The sequence below is a fragment of the Calonectris borealis genome, chromosome 20 (genome assembly GCF_964195595.1).
Source record: "Calonectris borealis chromosome 20, bCalBor7.hap1.2, whole genome shotgun sequence".
NCBI lineage: Eukaryota > Metazoa > Chordata > Aves > Procellariiformes > Procellariidae > Calonectris > Calonectris borealis.
Genome location: NC_134331.1, coordinates 14,441,487 through 14,461,344, shown reverse-complemented (window position 1 = coordinate 14,461,344; position 19,858 = coordinate 14,441,487). Strand labels below are relative to the sequence as shown.

At 43.4% G+C, this 19,858-nt stretch overlaps 1 protein-coding gene across 9 annotated transcripts in view; it reads left to right on the top strand.

Moving 5' to 3' along the window:
• LLGL2 (LLGL scribble cell polarity complex component 2) overlaps nt 1-15,057 on the top strand; it is a 35,164-nt gene extending 20,107 nt beyond the window's left edge. For 3 of the 9 annotated variants that reach the window (XM_075170012.1, XM_075170016.1, XM_075170019.1), the window contains 18 exons: nt 628-682; nt 876-1,030; nt 4,385-4,602; nt 5,094-5,161; nt 6,161-6,314; nt 6,423-6,527; nt 6,820-7,112; nt 7,376-7,529; nt 7,867-8,017; nt 8,700-8,816; nt 9,342-9,508; nt 10,256-10,520; nt 11,238-11,388; nt 12,059-12,096; nt 12,571-12,618; nt 13,162-13,204; nt 13,926-13,987; nt 14,380-15,057. In XM_075170012.1, the coding sequence (XP_075026113.1) occupies nt 628-682; nt 876-1,030; nt 4,385-4,602; nt 5,094-5,161; nt 6,161-6,314; nt 6,423-6,527; nt 6,820-7,112; nt 7,376-7,529; nt 7,867-8,017; nt 8,700-8,816; nt 9,342-9,508; nt 10,256-10,520; nt 11,238-11,388; nt 12,059-12,096; nt 12,571-12,618; nt 13,162-13,204; nt 13,926-13,987; nt 14,380-14,387 (2,252 nt within the window). In that variant the 3' untranslated portion in view covers nt 14,388-15,057. Of the gene's footprint in view, nt 1-627; nt 683-875; nt 1,031-4,384; nt 4,603-5,093; nt 5,162-6,160; nt 6,315-6,422; nt 6,528-6,819; nt 7,113-7,375; nt 7,530-7,866; nt 8,018-8,699; nt 8,817-9,341; nt 9,509-10,255; nt 10,521-11,237; nt 11,389-12,058; nt 12,097-12,570; nt 12,619-13,161; nt 13,205-13,925; nt 13,988-14,379 lie in introns of those variants that run through there. The other 6 variants (XM_075170014.1, XM_075170017.1, XM_075170015.1 and 3 more) reach the window with 4 other exon arrangements.
• The last annotated feature ends 4,801 nt before the right edge of the window (nt 15,058-19,858 follow it).

Genomic DNA, 19,858 nt, shown 5'->3' with positions numbered 1-19,858 from the left:
TTGGATTTTAAACTCCTTTACAATGTTGAGGTCTGTTCTGAACATGGAGAGCAAATGTGTTGAAGAACTTAGCGTCCCTTATGAAGAAGGGTGTTAGTGATGCAGCTCTTTGTTTTAGTTCAAGTGTCCTGTTCAGCAGGAGTTGCTTGGATCTTCTGTAATTAATAGTGAGCTAAGTGTACTTTTTGTTGACCTGAGCAGTGATGAAATGATGCCTCTGGTTTGCTGAAACCCATCAAGTGGGGGTGACCTCATCTTTCAAGCATATAGAAGCTTCTAAAGCTCTATAACCTTTACATTAGTTTCAGGAATGCCTGTGTTTTTAACAATCCTTTCTAGTTAATCAGCTTCTACAACAGCACTTCCACTCCCCGCTAGCCATCAGCAACACGGTTCAAAACTTCCCTTGAGTCTAAGCCTTGTTTTACTGAGGAGTACCGTGGCCAGTGTGTCCCAGAAGACTTGTTGTCTGATGTGGCTTGGTCTGGGGAGGTGGTGGTGGTGCCTACTAATTCAGGTGGCTCCCCTTGAGTTGGAGGCTGAGGTGACCTAGGTGAAGCAGAATAAGAAACTTCTTAACGTAAAGATGCATTTCTTGAATTACGGCAAATAACTCTGTTCTCTTAGGTCCTTTTCCTTGCAAGGCCATCTCCAAGATCTACTGGCAGACAACAAAAAATGGGTAAGTTCGTGGTGTATCCCTTCACTCTCACCTGTTCAAAGGCATTTAAAGGGTGCAATGCGTAATACCGTAAGAGCCCTTTAGAGTAATGTTGTAAGAATTTTTTGTCAAAGTTTGACTTGCTTCATGTCTTTGAAATTTTACTTACTCTTCACTTCAGCATACACCACTCTAACTCTGTCTTTCTCTTAAGGCTTCCTTACATTATATTCCAAGGAGGGATGCCCCGGGCTAGCTATGGTGACCGGCACAGTATCTCTGTTGTCCATGGCAGTCAGCAAACAGCCTTTGACTTCACGTCACGGGTGATAGACTTCTTTATAATCTTCAGTTCAGAGCCTACTGCAGGTATGTGATGAAAGGGCATTACTGAGGAATTAGAATAGCTGTGGACGCATGTGGGAATCTGCCTGGTATAAATAGCATATGAAATGTGAGGGATGTCAGTTGTTTGGGGTTTTTTTGAGACTTTAATGGAGAATCATAGAATCATTTAAGTTGGAAAAGACCCTTAAGATTGAGTCCAACCGTAGAAGAGATTTGCTATTTAAAAGTGAAGTGTAAAATACTGGTAGAAAGAATGGGCTGGTTACAAATGCTATACATTCCTCAAAAAATTAAGCTACTCCATTAATGAGAAAAGATCTCTTAGGCTCATGTCTGTGTAAGCTGGACACTGGACATAACCAGGTCGTGAAATGAGGATCTGAATATTGCTGTTTGGAAATAGCACTTCAAAGGAGGCAATAATTAAAAACAGAATTTACTCCCACTGAGACACTGTTTCTTTTAATTACTACCTGGATTTATGACTAGAGCTCTGGGTAATAAATCAGCAAAGGGTGACATAGAACTAAGGGTCAGTATATAGAGAACTTAGTTTACTTACTGCTGGTGAACATGAATGTAAACAGTTCTAAAACTGAACAGTACTTATTCCATGGCTTGCTTAGAGCTTGTCAGATTCTTGCTTCTGTTGAAGAGCTTTGGTGCCCTTACTTCCACCGTAGCCATAATACTCTTTCTCTTCATGGAATTGTAAAGGATTTTCCCCGAGAACTGTTTGTCTAATGCTGGTGTAGTTCATGCTTCTGGTTAACTTGAAGTAACTGAGTATAAAATGCTATTTCAAGCTCCACAAATGTGCAGCATTGGAAGTTGGGTCAGACCAAATTGCAGCAGTCTGGAAGCTTTTTAGGAGCTTGTAGGCAAATCTTCTGTTACTGAATCTTCTCAAGCTTTCTAGTTTGCCTAGTAGACTAGTTTCCAAACCTTTTTGTCTTATGTACTGCCAGTGGTGGTGGTGACAGCTCCCAGCTACACGCTGTGCAGGCGTGGGCATTCAAATATGTAGATGCAGGATGGCTCCCCCTGGCCTATTGTGCAAAGCAGACCACAGATCCAGGGGAGGACTGTCTTAGGAAAGTAGGCATAAAGAAACAGCTTTTGGATTCCCCTCGCCTCTCCCCCCAGACCTTAACAGACCCTCTCAAGTCACTGAAAAACCAGTAAAGAAATAGGCAGAATGTAACTGAAATGAAGTGCCTGTTGTTACAGATTTTCCCTACACAACACTGCCTTTTATAAACATCTTCCAAATGTGCAGAACCTATAGGTCTAAACCTTCAAGCTTAACAATGCCATTAAACTTGAGGGACTGTTTAGCTTTTATTATTAAAGGAACTAGACCCTTTTACTTTCTATGAAGTTGTCAGAGCTGAGATTCTAGATGATGGAACAAAAGTCTTAAAGGTGAAAGAAATCTGAGTTTTTTAGGTAAGAGTTCAATTCCTGGGTATTATTAGAAGTTCTTTAGGATGAAGTAACTGAACTTACAGGCTTTATATTTATACTACCCAAGGATTGAATTACCTAGTTAACACGACTTCTAGTGGGTATAGACAGGAGCTGCTACAGGAAGCTGAAGCTGTTGCACTTAGATGAGGAAGTTTTTTTACAATAAAATGAGGTTTCTGTGGTTGACAAGCTTCCTTGTGGCTGATTGCCTAAGCTTAGTGGGTCTACGTAGCTTGCCTTGTTTGCCCTTAAGCAGTCTTCCCTGCAATGGCAATAAGAAGGTATTAATTGTATACCAAAGCCACTTAATTTAATAAGCACAAAGCTTATGCATTGCAGCATGGTGGTAGCTGGTGACTTTCCACTACCCTGAATATGCTGTGGAAACAATTTTTAAAAGGCTAGCCCTTCCTGTTTTCTTTTTTTTTAAATTAGCAGGTGGATGAGTATATGGCAGTCATGACAAATTCTAGTATTCTTGCTACTTCAGCAACTTAAAATAGATTCTCGCCATAAGCAATGAGCTCAGATATGTGCCTTTGCATGGAAAGAATTGTTAAAACAGAGCATATTTGGTTAATATTGGCAGCAGCAGTCAGAGTGCAGGGCTGATCATGCATAATGTAGTACAGGTATGATATTATTTGTTCTATTCAGAAGTCCTGTAGGCAACTGCAAATGATGACACATAAGAAAGCAAAGTAAAACTGAACATAAAACATTTTTTCATGAAGAAACTGAACTGATTAGTGGTGTGTTATGGCTGTGGCTAGTCAGAGGTGAAACTTCGGGTGTCTAACTAGAGTGGCGCCAAGTACTAATTACTTGAAGTTAATTTTGCTGAGTGAACAGCATTGGTATGTGCTTGCTTATAGACGTGCCTTCTTGCAAGTATATTCCAGGTAATCAAACAACTAAAGAAGGGAAGTAAAAGTACAGGTTAGCAGGGAAGGTCAGTGAAAAGCTGCTAGGTTGCATGTGGCTCGCTGTTTATCACCCCCCCCTGCCCCGATGTGACACATTACAGCTGTGTATTCACTTAGATTTCTGTAGCTGTGTTAATCATTATTGGTGTGAACTGATTCATGGTTTTGGTTTTCCCCACCAGTTGCTGTTGTGGCTGTCTTGGAATGTTACTGCAATAATGTCCTTGTAGACTAAATTTTTTTCACTTTAATTCTAGTTGCAATGAAAAATCTTAAATTCTTGATTGTGTCAGGTGTTATCTGTAAAGTTACATTAACAGATTTCTTGTGTTTGTAATCTTGTCTAATATACATGTGAATGTATATTAGATGATATACACACTCTTTAAAAAAGAAAGTCCAGAGGATGTGTCACAACATATGAGAAGCAGGGAAAATGAAAAGTAAGAGAGCTGAATTGTAAATACTTGTCAGTTCAAGCAGAGAAGCATTCTGCAGAACCCAAGGCATTATTGTGTTTAAGCAGCTTAGCCTAGATGGACTGTGGTCCTAACACAGTACTAAATGGGTCACTGCTGGGATGTATGCATATCTGTCTACCCCATGCTGTTAATTAGCTGTAGATAAAGTCCTTTGAGTTCTGGCTGTTACAATGGTGAATATGAAAGTGTAATTTAGCGATGTATGTTGTTAACAAATATTTTTATTCTGCAGTGGAATCTATAAAAAGTCACTCTGACAGTCCCAGGAGTGGTGTAAAGAAACATGAATTTGCAGTAAATCTGTTAGTATCTTGAAATCTATTAACATTAGTGCCTCAATAGGCCCAGTTAACACAGAAGCATTTAGAGGTTTTGCCAACAAAAATGTTTGTGTAGAGATCTGTGATAACAGTTTTCAAATAAGCCTTACAGGAAGCTTGTTTCCATTAACCTTAGATGGTCATTTTTGTCAGCCTCAATGAATCTTGTTTCTGCAGAGTTTGATGACCCTTCTGCTATGGTAGTGCTGGCAGAAGAAGAGCTGGTAGTTATAGACTTGAAAACTGCAGGCTGGCCAGCAGTCCATCCTCCATACCTGGCTTCTCTCCATTGCTCAGCCATCACCTGCTCACACCATGTCTCCAACATCCCGCTGAAACTGTGGGAGAGGATTATCAGTGCTGGGAGCAAGCAGAACATTCACTACTCAAATATGGTATGGCAGTTTTAAATGTACATGTGTTCCCATGCATTTAAGAACAGCATGACTGCTCAGAATGTGGGTGGTCTGTGCTGCTGACTGCGTGTGAAGGGATGAGTCCCAACAGACATTGTCCTGCCTCTTAATAGGGTCGAGAAAGGCTTTTTCCCAAAGCACCACCAATACAGTTATTCACACTGGGGATTAAAATGTGATTTTTTTTTCAGGCTTTGACAAGCCAGAGGAAAGTCTGAGTGTTCCCAGCTGTCAGTAGTAACAAACTTCTTGTTTAGAAGCTTTCGGCACAGCTTCTTGAGGAAGTGTGTAGAATATCTTCTAAACAGCACAGCTGGTGTCAGAACGGGAACATCTAGTCCAAACAAAAGCTAACAGCATGGACTCTCTCACTGCCACTTGCACTGAAGTTCATGCTCTCCTGCTGACTGCATATTCTCTTCACACTGTCACTGCCTAGGAAGTCACAGTCTTCCCTTAATGTATTGTAGCCGTGGCCGATTGATGGTGGCACCAACATAGCTCCAGATCCTCCGCAGAGGGACTTGCTTCTGACAGGGTATGTGCTTAACGGATAACAATCAAGGAGCCATTTCCAGTTTCTGTTCTTCCTTTTGAACTGAGGCTTTCCCATGGGATTAAAGTTTGCTCATCTTGAAGGGAGAAGGCTGCAACTTCACAATACAACTTCTCAAAGCTGGACTGCTAGCTTTGTAAAGCTGACTGATTCTACTACTTCTGAGCAAACAGGTCGTGATGTCTACAGATAACCTATAAAGTTGGCTTATTTGTAGTTCTGATGTGTTATCCATTCCCCTCACAAACGTCAGTGTAGAAGTGCAGGCAGTAATCCAGACTGGTTCAAAGGGAGCAAAGTAAAAGTGGAGCTTAATCTTGCAGGTTTTGAAGCGTTTTCCCCTTTACCTTACACTGTTCTGAATCTCAAAAAAGAGGTTAGCTTGGACTCCTCTCTGCTTTGATCAGCATGAACAGATCTAGCTAAGCGGTGGAAGTAGCTAGCAAGAGATTGTCTCATCGCATAAAAATGTATCATTTTCTTTTCAAAGCACTTTTAAGAATTTCAGTGGGCTGATTAGACTTCATTCTTTATGCACCAAGTTCTTAGAAGTTCTTACCCTTACGTTGGAAGAATGTTGCCAGTTTTCACCTGGAGAACTAAGATTAAAGCTTGATTTCTTTCCCTCCCTTCCAGTAGTAGTATTTTTGTCAGGATGAGTTTTTCCTTCTATATGCTAAGCTTTTTTTCCTCTTCAGTGCTTTTTGGAGTAATCTTAAATTGTTCACTGGTGTCAGATTATGGAGAACAAATTGGATTTAAAAAGCCCAACTTAAACCAAACCCAAACCCCACAAAAAAACCAACAAAAAAACCCCCAAAAATCTTTCTCTTGAAGCTCTAGGTTGCCACAGCTCTGGGCTTTGTAAACAGTGTGGTTTAATCTTTGGTTGTTTTCTTTCCCCTCTGTTTTATCTTTCTCATCTGGGTGATTTGCTGTTCTCTCATATGATGTGTGTTTCTGTAACCCTCCGCCATACAGGCATGAAGATGGCACTGTGCGGTTTTGGGATGCATCTGGTGTTTGCTTACATCTCCTTTATAAGCTAAGCACAGTGAGAGTATTTCTCACAGATGCTGATCCCAATGACAACATGAACACCCTGGGTGAGGACGAATGGCCTCCACTTCGCAAGGTAAGATAGCTATTGCTTTTACAAGCTTTCTGAAAACCTGAGGAGTTTTGATTCTTGTCCTAGTTAATGCATCTGCAAAGACCAGCCACTGTGTATTCTCTCACCTAGGTTGGTACCTTCGACCCTTATAGTGATGATCCTAGACTTGGGATCCAGAAGATCTACCTGTGTAAATACAGTGGATACTTGGCTGTAGCTGGTACAGCAGGACAGGTATTGAAACATAAAGTCACCATAAACCTTGTTTTTAGTGCAGATTGTCACAGTGCAACTTGGAGATGTGTTAAAATTGGAAATACTCATTTCTATAGTGGTAAATTGATCCAGTTGCTGGAAATGTTGTTTCATGGTTCTCTGCTTTCTCTAATCTGTATTTTAGACTTTATCTAATGCTATTTATCAGCCCTGAGAGACGCTATAGTTTTGCGGCTGCTGAGAAGGCCTGCAGCTTGGAGGACTGCTTGCATTGTAAAAGCTGTAGCAAAGTTTGTCCTGTTCCCTGCAGGTACTGGTGATGGAACTGAATGACGAAGATGCAGAACATGTTGTGGACCATGCTGAAGCAGATCTCCTGCAGGACCAAGAGGGCTATCGATGGAAAGGTCACGAGAAACTAAAGACTCGAGATGGACCTGTTCGATTTGAAGCTGGTTTTCAGCCGTTTGTCCTTGTCCAATGTCAACCACCAGCTGTGGTCACCTCATTGGCCCTTCACTCTGAATGGAAGCTTGTGGCCTTTGGTACCAGTCATGGTTTTGGGCTTTTTGACCACCAGCAGAAACGACTGGTCTTTGTCAAGTAAGTACCTTCTTTCCAGGAGGTCTGTGGTAATCCTCTGTTAAAGATGGCCTGGAATTGCTAACAAAGCAAATCGTGATATGTGATTTCTCAAGAGCAGTCAGTGTAGCAAGACAAGACGCCCTGCCTCATTGGACTCAGTCCTTGAAGATCTTCAAGAATATATAAGCATGTTCTGACATTTTTGTGTGTCCTGTTGGACTTTTGGGAGTGATTGCCACCCAGTAGAAAGTGACCACGTGTCTACTGTCTCCCTCTTTCAGGTGTACACTGCATCCCAGTGACCAATTGGCCTTAGAAGGCCCACTGTCTCGGGTGAAGTCCTTGAAGAAGTCCCTCCGTCAGTCATTCAGGCGGATCAGAAGAAGCCGGGTGTCCAGTAGGAAGCGACGAGGAGGTAGTGGAAATGCCTCAGAGGTGAGCTGTCCACCTTTTTGCGGTCCGGTCTGTTTATAGCTTGGAGCATGCAGAGTCCTGATTAGACTGCCTAGAGCAGGAGGTGGTCTGCAGTCCTGCTATGGTATCAGTAGCTACTGGTATAAGGGTAAAAATGGCAACTTCTGATGCTGCTATCTGTTAAGATAAAACAGTCACATTTTTAGAGAAAACGTATTGTCTGTAGTTGAACATATGATGCAGAATATGCCTGTTCGCTGGTATGATGGTGCTTTCCCTTTCTATTGCTGCCACTCTTACTATCTCTCTCTCCCCTATGTCTTTGCCTGGCTGACAAAATGTCTCCTCATCTTGGAAGGTGCAAGAAGCAAATGCCAAATTTGACCAAGATGCATTGCAGGAAATGGAACTGGCTCCAGTCCAGCGGAAGATTGAAGCCCGGTCTGCAGAAGACTCTTTCACTGGCTTTGTGCGCACCTTATATTTTGCTGATACCTTCTTGAGAGACAGTGAGTAGAAAAAGCATCTCTCCTTTCTTCCGAATGGGTTTTTCCTCCTTCTGCCAAGGAATGTATTAGGATTTACCACCAGGAAAATTCAGTACCTCCTATGTCCTACTTTGTGTATGCTGAAAAACTAATATAGAACAAGAGCATATGTTCTCATGCAGAATTGTTATTTAGCCATTCTGGCTGCTGGCTAATCCAAGGCAAGTAAGTAGTAGTTCATCTTTGGATGCAGCCTTTAAATATGGTTTTCAAATGTGCTGGAATGACCTCTGACTTCTTAGGATAAGCTTTTCCTTGTCTTATTACTCTAAAGTTCACCCCTGCCCCCAGCAGAGCCTTTTAATTTTGGTGAGGGTGGTGGCTGGTTGTGCATCAGAGCCCAGACTGATATGCACAAGTTTACTCTGCTCATATGTGATATAAATATGTGAAAACTGGATGCAGCAATTGTGCTGTCTGATGAAAACAGCACTCTGTTCCCTTTACTCACGAGCCATGTCCTTTATCAGGGCTGCTGATGGACACGTATTGGGAAAAGAAGTGCCAAGAACCTGTAGTTGCCCTGGCAAGTCTGCCCTAATATAAAGATACTTAGGAGGGAGGATGTGTATAGCTAGTGGAAAGCAGTTATCCCAGGATGTCACAGGTGGTGCCTTGCTCATGAGCCTTCTTGTTGCTCCAGGCTCCCGCCACTGCCCGTCCTTGTGGGCAGGCACCAATGGAGGTACAGTCTACGCCTTCTGTTTACGTGTTCCTCCAGCAGAGAGGAGGATGGATGAACCTGTCAGGGCAGAGCAGGGTAAGTATGCCTTGTGAAAGCAAGGTCCTAATGGATCTGAGCTATCACTTGTATAACCAAGAGTTACAGAAAAGCAAGGTAGCTCAATCACTGCTGTTTATCAGTGAGAGTGGAGCTAAATGTAGCAGTGCCTGAGCTAAGCAATGCTCACTGCAGCAACTGAACTGAAGAGTAAGTGAGCTCCAGCACTGCCTGATGTGCCTTAGCCTCATTTCCTACTGACTTCAGAAATCTAAATTTGCATCAGCTGTCATTGAAGTTTACCATCAAGCCTCAGTGCACATGTACGTTATTTTGACAGCTGGACCTGCTATCTTTATGTAATAATAGTTACTGTTTAACATGAGCCAGTTCAGTCCAAATACCCTTTAACTACTGAATCTTTTTAGGCAGGGTTTCTCTAGCCATATTGTGTAGGTCTCCAGCTCTGAGAGGATGTGAGTGAGGTTGTAACACAGTGTCTCTGACTAGACTCCTGTTTGGTTTTTCTGTTTGTTTATTTTCCTTCTTGTCTTGCTTGTCTAGCCAAAGAGATTCAACTGATGCACAGGGCTCCTGTTGTGGGTATACTCGTCTTGGATGGACGCAGCACTCCCCTCCCAGAACCTCTAGAAGTAGCACATGACCTTTCTAAGAGTCCTGATATGCAAGGCAGCCATCAATTGTTGGTGGTGTCTGAAGAGCAGTTTAAGGTAAGTATCACCCAGGAGGTGCATATGGACTGCGCATAAAATCTGCTAAAGCACTGAGCAGTGCTCAGTGGAAACATAACTCTTGGGAGTACTTATTCTTCTGTACCTGAATAACACCCCTGGAACAGCGTTTCTGTTTGGTGCAGTCCATAAATCAGGTGTGTGCTGACAAATTGGGTATTCAGCATAGTGGTGCACATGCTGAACATAGAAATTTTATTCCTATAATACATTATACTTTGGGACAAGGCCGCTTCTGCTTTTGAGAAAGAGCTTTTGCTGTGGTTAGTACGGAAGCAGGAATTGGTAGGCATTTCTATGAAGCAACTAAAAAAGCTTCTTGTTTTGCACACTAACTAGTCAGCATAGAAGAGAAGACTTGAAGTAGCTTGCTCTAAGCTGGCCCTGGCTTTTTAATGCAGAAAAGCACAGAGTTAGTATAAACCCTGTTCTTTTTCTGTAATAATTTGTAGCCAAATATGGAGATGTTTTGAAAGAACTAGGGGAGAAATGCAATTTGCAGCCTGAAGGGTAGAACTGCTTGATGTCAGAACAGAAACAGGTTTTAACACTGGCTGGCTGATTACTTCTTGTCCCATGAGCAAGGGGCCAGGTTGACTTAGATTACACCTGTGTGTATTCACTGTGAATGAAAACCTTGTTAAAGCAGGGAGCAGCAGATGTCCTGGGGTGTGGCTGCTGCCATTGTGCAGGAAAGAGATGTCAGTGTCTTGTTTCTATTGACAGGTATTCACATTACCCAAAGTTAGCTCCAAACTGAAGCTCAAGCTGACGGCCCTGGAAGGCTGTAGGGTACGAAAGGTGACTGTTGCTAACTTTGGCAGCTGCAAGACTGACGATTACAGCGAAAATGACCTGGCTGTCCTGACTAACCTGGGAGACATTCAGATCATCTCACTGCCCTTCCTCAAGTTACAGATCCGCTACCCTTGCATCCGCAAAGAGGATGTGAGCGGCATTGCATCCTGCGTCTTCACCAAGTACGGCCAAGGTAAGGTGTGCTTCTCCCAGATCATCTACCTCTATTGTGTTTGAGACAATGAAAAAGGGATTATAGGGCTTAGTTTAGAATTGGCTGCGTATATATGTGAATATTACATAAATATGTCCATTATGTGTTTCTGGCCAGTACCAGTTGCCAACAGGTACTGACACATGAATTAGCAGAAGCAGAAGTGAGTTGATTCCATTATTGTTAATGAATACACTAGTTTTCAGATAACAGGTTGGACGTGTCCCATAGGTAGCTTCCATCTGGCCACCCTCCTTTTGTCTGGAGTCAAAAGCAGGGCTCTCTAAGCAGCAGGCACTGTGGACATGGCTGCATTGTGCCTCCTATACATGCCTGTGGCTCAACACTCAAATTGCAAAACTGGGATCCAACATTCTATGGCTGCTACAGGTGGATCGCTGCTTTGCAGTTCAGTTTTTACATCTTTCTATGCTGCTTTTCATAAATGTCAGCACAGGACAATACAGTTATCTCTCAGCATAATCTTAAATTGCCCAGTCTCTAGGCTTAACCAATTCTTGGGAAACTGGGGTAATATCTTCCTCAACAATTCCTCCTCATTTAGATAGGTGGAAATGCAAACCCTTTCTGCCAAACATAGAGGATGCTTAGATCTGTTCTTTTTTGGATCACCTCTAGTTCTGGAACTGTATTCTTGGACTTGAGAATTGCTTATAAATTCCCAATCATCTGTAGGTTTCTATCTGATCTCACCATCGGAGTTTGAGAGGTTTTCCCTTTCTACCAAATGGTTAGTGGAGCCCCGGTGTGTTGTGGACATGCCAGAAGTTACAAGCAACAATCTTGTGCACAAGTCTGGCATGGAGAATGCTGTAAGAAAATCCAGGTAAAGCCTGTAAAACTCTTGCACACTGACTGTGTCTGAGTAGTGACATCTACTTGACTGCTTCCAACAAAGTTTTGTATTTTATAGAGAATGTCATCTTTCAAAAAAAAAAAAAAAGACTTTGAAGTCTTTGTTAACAACATTCCTAGATGGATTGGCATGAGGAAATGTAACCCTCTCCCTGATGGTTTTCCTACTTGCAGTGCAGCTGGTGGGACAAAGTAGTGAAGCCTTGGAATTGGTATCCCTAAGCTAGAGTCATAAACTGTAAGCTCTAGCTTGCTTTACTTGTTTCTTAATGATGTGACTGACTGACACCTGACTCTTGCATACTTCAGGGGCTGTGTGTTACTGATGAGGCTGAACTGTTGTTCTGTGAAGGAAAAGCCAGTGTTCCTTCTCTCCTCTTGGAACATCAGCAAATAACAGTAGATCTGACGCTCATGGAGATCCTATAGGAATTTTATTCCAAAAGTTTAGAAATGTTCTCTGGTGCCTGCAGACTTCTGCATCACCAACATGTGATGAAGCCCTTCCTACATTCTTGCTCAACGAATCATTTAGTTAGCATGCACGGGAACTTCTTGTAGCTGCCAAGAGTATACATGAATTCTCTGCACACCTATGCCTCAGAGTCAGTATTTGTTTTCTGCCTCCTTTCTTTTTCTAGGGGATCAGGAAGGAGTTTGGGTGACTATGGAGAAGATGGTAAGCAAAAAATAATTGTACTAAATGTAGAATGGTGACGTGTAAACCCTGAAACATCTTTCCTATTGCTACAGTTGATGTTTTCTACCTAAGAAAGGGGAAAGTAAGGAGGGTTATGAGGGGAAACATTGTGACCTGCTTGGATGCAGCAGTTACTAGCTCTAAAGTAAGTTGCATGTGGCAAGATTGCCTTGAAAGGATAGAACGTAGTTTCTGCTGGAAGGAAGAGGCTGTGGGAAAATAAGGTCTGAAATTACAGATGAGATCTTCTGTTAGCCAAACTAGTATTGCTGGAAAATACAATTCAGTATGTGAGAGGCTTTAAGGATTAATTGTGAAGCACTCAGTAAAGCCAAAGGTACTTAACAGGGAAAAAAAAAATCTAGTTCTACTGTGGGTTTCCAAAACTGCACATATTTCATGAAGAGGGGAAAATATTGATAGGTAAAAGCTTTTTTCCTACTCTTTTTTTAGAAAGGAAGTCTGGGAGGCTGATGGAACATGCCTTACTCAATGACGAAAGTGAGTGAGATGAAGTCTTGCTACTGACAGGGCAGGTGCCTTTCTGGGTGGGAAAAGAAGAAAGCTGCTCAGAATTTTGTGGGTTCCAGTACTCAGTTCCAAGGGATCTGCAATTTACACAAGTCTGGTAGAAGTACTGGGTCTGCATGAATCAGTAGAAGTGAGGGGTTGGAAAGATAGTCATGACCTCAGGCAGGGGTTGTTCCACATAGCCGTATTCACTGCTGTGGTAAGAGAAGGTTCTTTACTTTCCAGTAGGACTTGGGTAAAATGACAGATGGAACGGACTGTTCCGTTGGGGCTCTGGTACACTGAGACTGGCAACATTTCCTCTGGCAAATGACTGCTTCAGTCCTTTATGCCAGCCTGTTCAGTAAAAACCTAGTACTGTTGAAGAGGCAATGATATTATAAGGTCTGACCTCTGTGTTGTGGGAGGCAGGTTTTAAAGGCTGTTCAGCAGGGAGGTGGAATGTGGCTAGGCTGCTGCCTGAAAGCAGATCTCCACTAGTTTGGCTCACTGCTTTAACCCTCTGCTTTCCAGAAGTCCTGAAGGAGATCCAGAGTACTCTGGAGGGTGGCCGAGGGTGAGTATCAACCAACTTCTGTTCCTAATGAGTGGTGCTGGCAAGGGAGGGCATTTCTAGTTGAAAGAGGGGGATGCCCAACGTGATGGATCTTTGTGCTGGAATGTGGTCATGTATGTGTCCCACAAACTATCGAAGGGAAATAGTAAGAGAGAGGCAGGTTCTCTTTCACATGTTGTCCCTTGATGTTTTTTATGAATAATGCTTTGTCTCTTTCTCTCCGAAAAGCAGGAGAGATCACATTCCCACATCCCAAAGGAACAGGACTCTGAGTATTCGCATACAGGTTTCTATTCGTGTCAACCCATACTGATCTAAGGGCAGGCCACATGGGCTTAGTTGGTCGAGGATGGGACTCTGGAGTTTTAATCCTGGCTTGACACTGTCACTTGAATGTGTTCAGTATCTCTGCTCCCATTCTGCCTATACAATAGAGCTAAGCTACCACCATGGGTGCGGGGCTTTATCTTGTCTCCCTAGAATACTGATGTTCAGGTGACAGGGGCTACGGAAGTGTAGACAAAGGACTACTGTTTGCAACGGATGCAGGAAGCTTGGTGGGATTGGTAACTGCTGGTGTGTAAGGATAAGTGACTGCCTGACATGCTCTGCTCTGCACACTTCCTCTGGACACTACCTAATCCTGGTCTTCTATCAGCAGCTGGGAGTGGATGGGATGATACTGCATTGCAATAATGAATCTTTTCTTGTGTCATTGCAGGAGCTATGCAGAAAGAAATTTGGCAAGAAGTCCATTAGGACATGGACTAAGTAATGGAGGAGGTAGGTGAGGCTAAGGATATTTCAGGCCCAGTGAAGTAGCCAAAGGAAGCAGAAAGTAGAGTGAAGTTTGTTTATAAAATTTAGCTTATTTAAATGCTTTGTGATAGTTCAGAACTCTGATCTGAATTTTCAGGATGGGAATCTGCTGGCTGTGTGATGTACTAGTGCTGTTCACACCTTGTGCCACATGAGTAAATATGCTGCATCAGTTTTAAAGGAAGAGATAAAAATCCTTTGAAGGCTCCTGCCTGACTCTTAACCTTACCATAAAACAAGCTGGAGAGGTAGCCAGAGCTCATAGCAATAATCTTTTGAGTATATCAACTCATTAGCTCTCATTAGCTTTCAACTTCTGTTTTCTAAAATGGCTTTTGCATTCTTTTATCCCAAAGCAGATTGACCAGAATTCATCACTGACTTTCTGGCATTGGATTGAGTGCCGTAACACTACTGATTGGGCAAACCGTCCCTGGGGAGAGGGCACCACTGCTCCCTGCATCGCAGGCTAGTGAGCTGCAACTTGCATGCATATGCATGCCTGCCTCTGCCTCCCCTTTTAGTGCCTCATTAGAGACATTTCCTCTTGGAGCCCGCCTTGCATTAGGACAGAAGTGGATCACCAGGTCTGATGCACTACAAGCCTCTGAGTACACCTAACTTTTAAATGTTTGCACATTTCTCTTTTCTACGGGGCTGGGTTTTAAATTATAAATGTTACTGCCTTGGTGCAGGATTTTAATAAACGCACACTGTTACCTCCAACTGGTTTAAAATTATTTTTTGTACAATTTTTTAAAAATCGTATGGGTGTTTCGGTTTTAACGGAAACATTTTAGAAATTTACTTTTTAAAAAAAAACATTAAATAATATATGCTAGATTCCTGTGACTGCTGTATGTCAGATCTGAATGAGTAATTTTGGTTTTTGTTTGTTATGGTACTGTTAACTGGCTTTATGGATTTGGGTAGAATCTATTTTTGTAGCCATTCAAATCAGAAAAACTAATTGATCTTGATTTTTTTCAACACTACATTGCTCTTTTTTGGAAATAAAACTCTGAATTCCCTTTTGTGATCCTTGTCTGCTCTCATATCTATTCTTTCTATCAACAGCTTCTTACACATTGGCGACAGGCTTATGCCCACTTACCCCTTGAAGAAGGTGGAGCTGTCCCTCTCTGAGCTGTAGAGGCAAAGAGCACGCCTGGAGATTAAGTGGCCTTGTTAAGCAAAGTGTGGCAAGCAAGTTGATTGTATCACTGTCCTGCAATTCATACATCGTGTTGCCAGAAAAGGGCACTGGTTCAGATTATAGTCCCCCGAAGGTCATCTCCTAACTTGTGCTGAAATAACTAGGGTGATAATACACTGAAGGGAGAAACAGCTGATCTGGCAATGCTGGACTAGTCAGCCAATGGATTTTGAATCGAAACTGGTGAAACTCTGCGTAGAGTAGTTCATCACTCTTTAAACTTTTTGGTTCCTTTGTCCCTGACCTAACACTACTTTCTTCTTTTCCAGCTAAGAAAAAGAACAGAGTATTCTCCTGTTTCTCTCCTGTAACTTGCTTGTAGCACTATAAGAGTCAGTGAGAAAGAACTAAATCTTCCCAGACTGGGTGCTGAGCCATCATCCTTGGCATACTTTGGAAACCTCTCCTTGGAAGCCCTCTTGTTTTGGGCTCTGTCTTTATCTTCCTGAGCAAGGCGAAGGGATCCTTTATGTCCTAGAGTACTAGGGTGGCACTTTCTATTTTGCAGGAGAGTATGGTTGCAGAGTTGCTGTTGCTCAGGTGATGCTTCAGGCACCCTTCCTTCTAGAAGTATCTCCTTTGAGACCTAATTTATTGCTAATGAGGTTTTAGAGAGCCTTCTCTCCTACTCAGCAGTAGGAGTTTCCATTTCCTTATTTCTACTAGCTTCATTATTTCCTTGTTTCTACTGCTGCAGGATTGAGGCTAACAGAAAGGCGGCCTGCTGTTTTCTGCCTCTTGTGCCAGGCACTGATGCTGCAAATTTACAGGAAGTTATGGTTTAATCAGCAGCTTCTGAGCTGGTGTGATCCTGTGCATGTGCATCATCCTGGTGCACCCAGCTGCTTCTTTCTGCTCCTCACAGATGGGCTGGTTCTAATGCTTTTTCTGAGTATTTCATTTGCTGGCAGGCTTGGGGTAAGTGATATAGCAGTCCTGCTCAGAAAGGGCAAAGCAGTTTATAACTTCTCCCCATTTTCACCCACTTAACTTGAAACATCCAATAGGTCCACTGAAAGAGTTAGACAAGTCACAAAAATGCTATCATAATTTGACCACATTAAAGTGAATTTAGATTTAAAAACAAAACAAAAAACACTTTATCCAGGCTTCTTGTTATCTTCCTGAAAGCACAAGCCAGACTGTTAATGGGATTGAGTAGTTTAGGACGCGTGCTGATATATGGCAGATTTTTCCTAGCAATGCTTATTTGAAACCTACAGGTGAAGGATTCACTGGAGTAAGTGGTTTGGCTTATTGTTGTGAGCAAAGGTATTTAGAACCCTTTTAGAGCTGCCATGCCTAAAATACAGGAGAAATAGCAAAGGGGCAAAGCGGGGGAAGACTGGAACTTATGTGTTGTGCTTTCAGTTATATTCTGAGCTGAGCAGGAGAGGATGGAAAGGCTCATGACATTCAGAACTAGGGTGTATTTTTTTGTGCTCTCAGAAAACCACTAGCAAGTAAAAACAGTGATGGGATGAGGTGTTCATGAAGGATGGGAGTCTTCAATGAATGTCTGTAAGCAGCTTTTGAATGTAATGGGAAAAAATCCCTCTGCATCTCTCCCTTTCAGGAGTTGCCTTCTGAGCCTTTCCATTACACTAGTCTGCCCATCAGTTGACAGTAATAATAATAGCCTATTTCTGATCCGAGGATTCAGCTGCTGCCAAACTCCTTGAGTTTTGTGCCTACCTCTACTTTTCACTTGAACTCCCCTTGTCTGGGATCTGATAGAAGCTTGCTGTCTCCAAGAGCTAATGCTTAATGCTTGGAAGCACTCTGAGGGCTCATTGGCCCTTATTAATGTTATTGCCAGTTGGGCTTTGGCAGTGCTCTCCCCTTCTCCTGCTTTATGAAGTCTCATTGAGGTCTGGCACCGTAAAGTGCCCCTTTGCTGCAGGAACTGAGCTGCTGTTAACACTGGCTGCCAGTGCTTGAAAAAATCCTTTCTTATAACTCTGCTGGCAGCATGTTCCCTACCCCTTGCAGACCTGTTTCTCTGCAGAGGGGAAAGTCTTGGATCACAGCTAAGAACAGCCCAAATTTTCCACATCTGAATACACGTATTGGGTACCTAATATGGGACGCTGTTTTATAGTGGCCTGAGTTTTAGGTCAAATGCTTTCTTGTAACGTGAGCTTTTTTATAGGGTTGCATGTTTGGTGCCAAAATTCTCTAGTCCTAGAAAAGCTTGGCCTGGAGCTCTTCCCCCCCCCCCCCAATAGTAATGCAGGCTTTCCTCAGACATTTAGCAACTGAATATTTGCTGAATTTGTCTAACATTTCTATTAGAAGAACATAATGTTGGAAGAAAAAGTACTTTTCATCTTAGTCATAAGGCCTGAGGCATGTCTGGTTAGTGAGAGAAAGAAAATTTTTTACAGCTTAATTGGTCTGTTTCTTAGAATATGGTTTGTATCTATTGCAGCTAGAATAAATGCATGCCTGGACCTGGACTGTAGTCCTAAATTCAGCCTGCAAAGCACGGCACTGCCTATGTGGCCTCACGAATTGGGATGTCTTTAATAAGAGCAGGACTGGAATCTGGTGTTGAATTTGTGTGAGACAGACTTTAGTGGAAGTTTTCTTCTAAAGCCCGACAGTCCTTGCTAAGCCACATTATTTGACTTGGTGATCTCTCTCAAGCAAAGGCCAAGGTTCTGTTGCAACTGAGGTAAGCCAGGTGGAGAAGACCGATTCCTTCTATAGCTGCCACAAGCTCTTGGTCATAGAAAACTCTATGCCTTCGCTGTCAGCCCCAAGCCCCAAGTGCTTGGATTATTTCCACGCAGCACATCAACCTCTTCCTCTGATGGTGATGGAGAGTTTGACAAGCTTTCCAGATTAGGCGCAACTTAGAAGAGGACCAGCAAAATCCTAGGCTGCTTTAGCAGCTGAAAAGGCTGCTTTAGCAGTAGGATGGCCCTTGAGATCATCCTGCTGCTGATTAATTTGTTCTAACTGTTGCTTGGGTAGAAATGGTCCTCTCAAGCAGAGCCCCTTGCCAAATGCGTCTGGGTCGTGGTTTCTGGTCGAGGAAGGACTTTTTCTTCATGCTGCACCTGCAGAGATGTATAGACTGAGGTAGCCTGGCTTTCTCTGGTGGCAGTTGCAAGCACTGCAATGATAATAGTAAATGATTGCAGGGAAAGGAGAATGTTTTCTCCACTTAACTAGTTTGTCCTTTAGTTAGTCTTCCCTGTGGCATGGGAAGTAAACAACTGAAGTCAATGCTCTTCGCAGTGCGAGTGGTCATCTTCCACTGACTGGCTACATGTAGCTGCAAGGCTGTGTAGGCTTATGCGTCAGGAAAGAGGCCACGGCTGGGTGTCAGCAGGGACGGGTGAGTTTCTTCCCTTCTTGGCTGGGTGCTCCACAGTCTGCTGAGAGGTGACTCTTCGTTACTTTTTATGTTTCCTGTCACTACAGCCTCTGTTCAGAGACAGGTTTCCAGAGCGGGAGAGCTGAACCTGCCCTCTGACAGCTGTTGCAGGGTCTCAGCCCTCTCCTGCTGCTTCGCCTCTGAGCCGTGACAGCCAGGAGGTAGGGGGTCTGGCGGTGCTTAGGGAGAAGGCTTCGCCTCGAGTGCTGCCCGCCCGGCTCCCTGCCGCCCTCCCCGGCGGTTCTGCCCTCGCCTCAGAGCGGGACGCGGCGCCTTTTCCCGCCCTTTCGCCCGTCTCGGGGAGGCGGCAGAGGGCGCTGCTCGCCATGGCCGCTGCTGTCAGGCGGCTCAGCGGAAGGCCGCGGATGTCCCCTTAGGACAGCTTCCCTGTGCATGCAAGCCCTGGCACAGCCATCTCTCTAGAGGTACACCGCTAAAAAGTTTCTCTGTTGTGATAATGGTGGAGCAAGGGCTATAGCAGTCCAAGTCTGCCCCAGGAAGCACCTTTGTCCCCTAGAAACATGCTGAAGTGTCCTGGGTGAGGTCCAGATGCTGTTCATGGCTGCCACCATTGAATGCCTTCTGAGCATGGTGTGAATGCATAAAATACCTCACCTTCCTGATACTTTACCCTCAAGCTGGGCCCCAATGTCCATCCCTTGCTCAGCAGAGGGTCAGCAATAGTGCCTTTGCAGCAGCCTCTGCTTTTGCTGCCTAAAATAGGACTGTGAAAGCTACAAAGCAATAAAGGTGGGCGATGGGAAATTCAAGCAAGCAGTCTCTTTCACCACCATCTCTGAGCAGAAAAGGATACCACCCTGGTGCTGGGGGAAGTCATACCCTGAAAGGTCAGTCAGCTCTGCAGGGACTCCAGAGGAACTGATTTTTTTTGTAGTGAAACACTATTGTGTAAACAAACTTCTCATTTGCCTCTTGTATCTCATGAAGATGTGGTTTTTATAAATGTTGACTGAACCATGGGGATGGCAGGAGGAGGGTTGCCAGGAACACAAGAGACAGGAGAGCTAAAAGGCTCCTTGCAGTTGTGGCCTGTTTCAGTAGAGAGGAAAGTAGCTAGAAAGATACTTTGATGTGTGACTGTTACCACTGCACACCTCTTCCCCAGCTAAATGCGTAGAGACTGCTCTCCAGCTCTTTGTGGCTTTTGTGTCCTGAGGTAAGTTGTATTTTAAAATGGCTTTTTGGTGAGGGGACTCTCTTTAAGATGGATGGT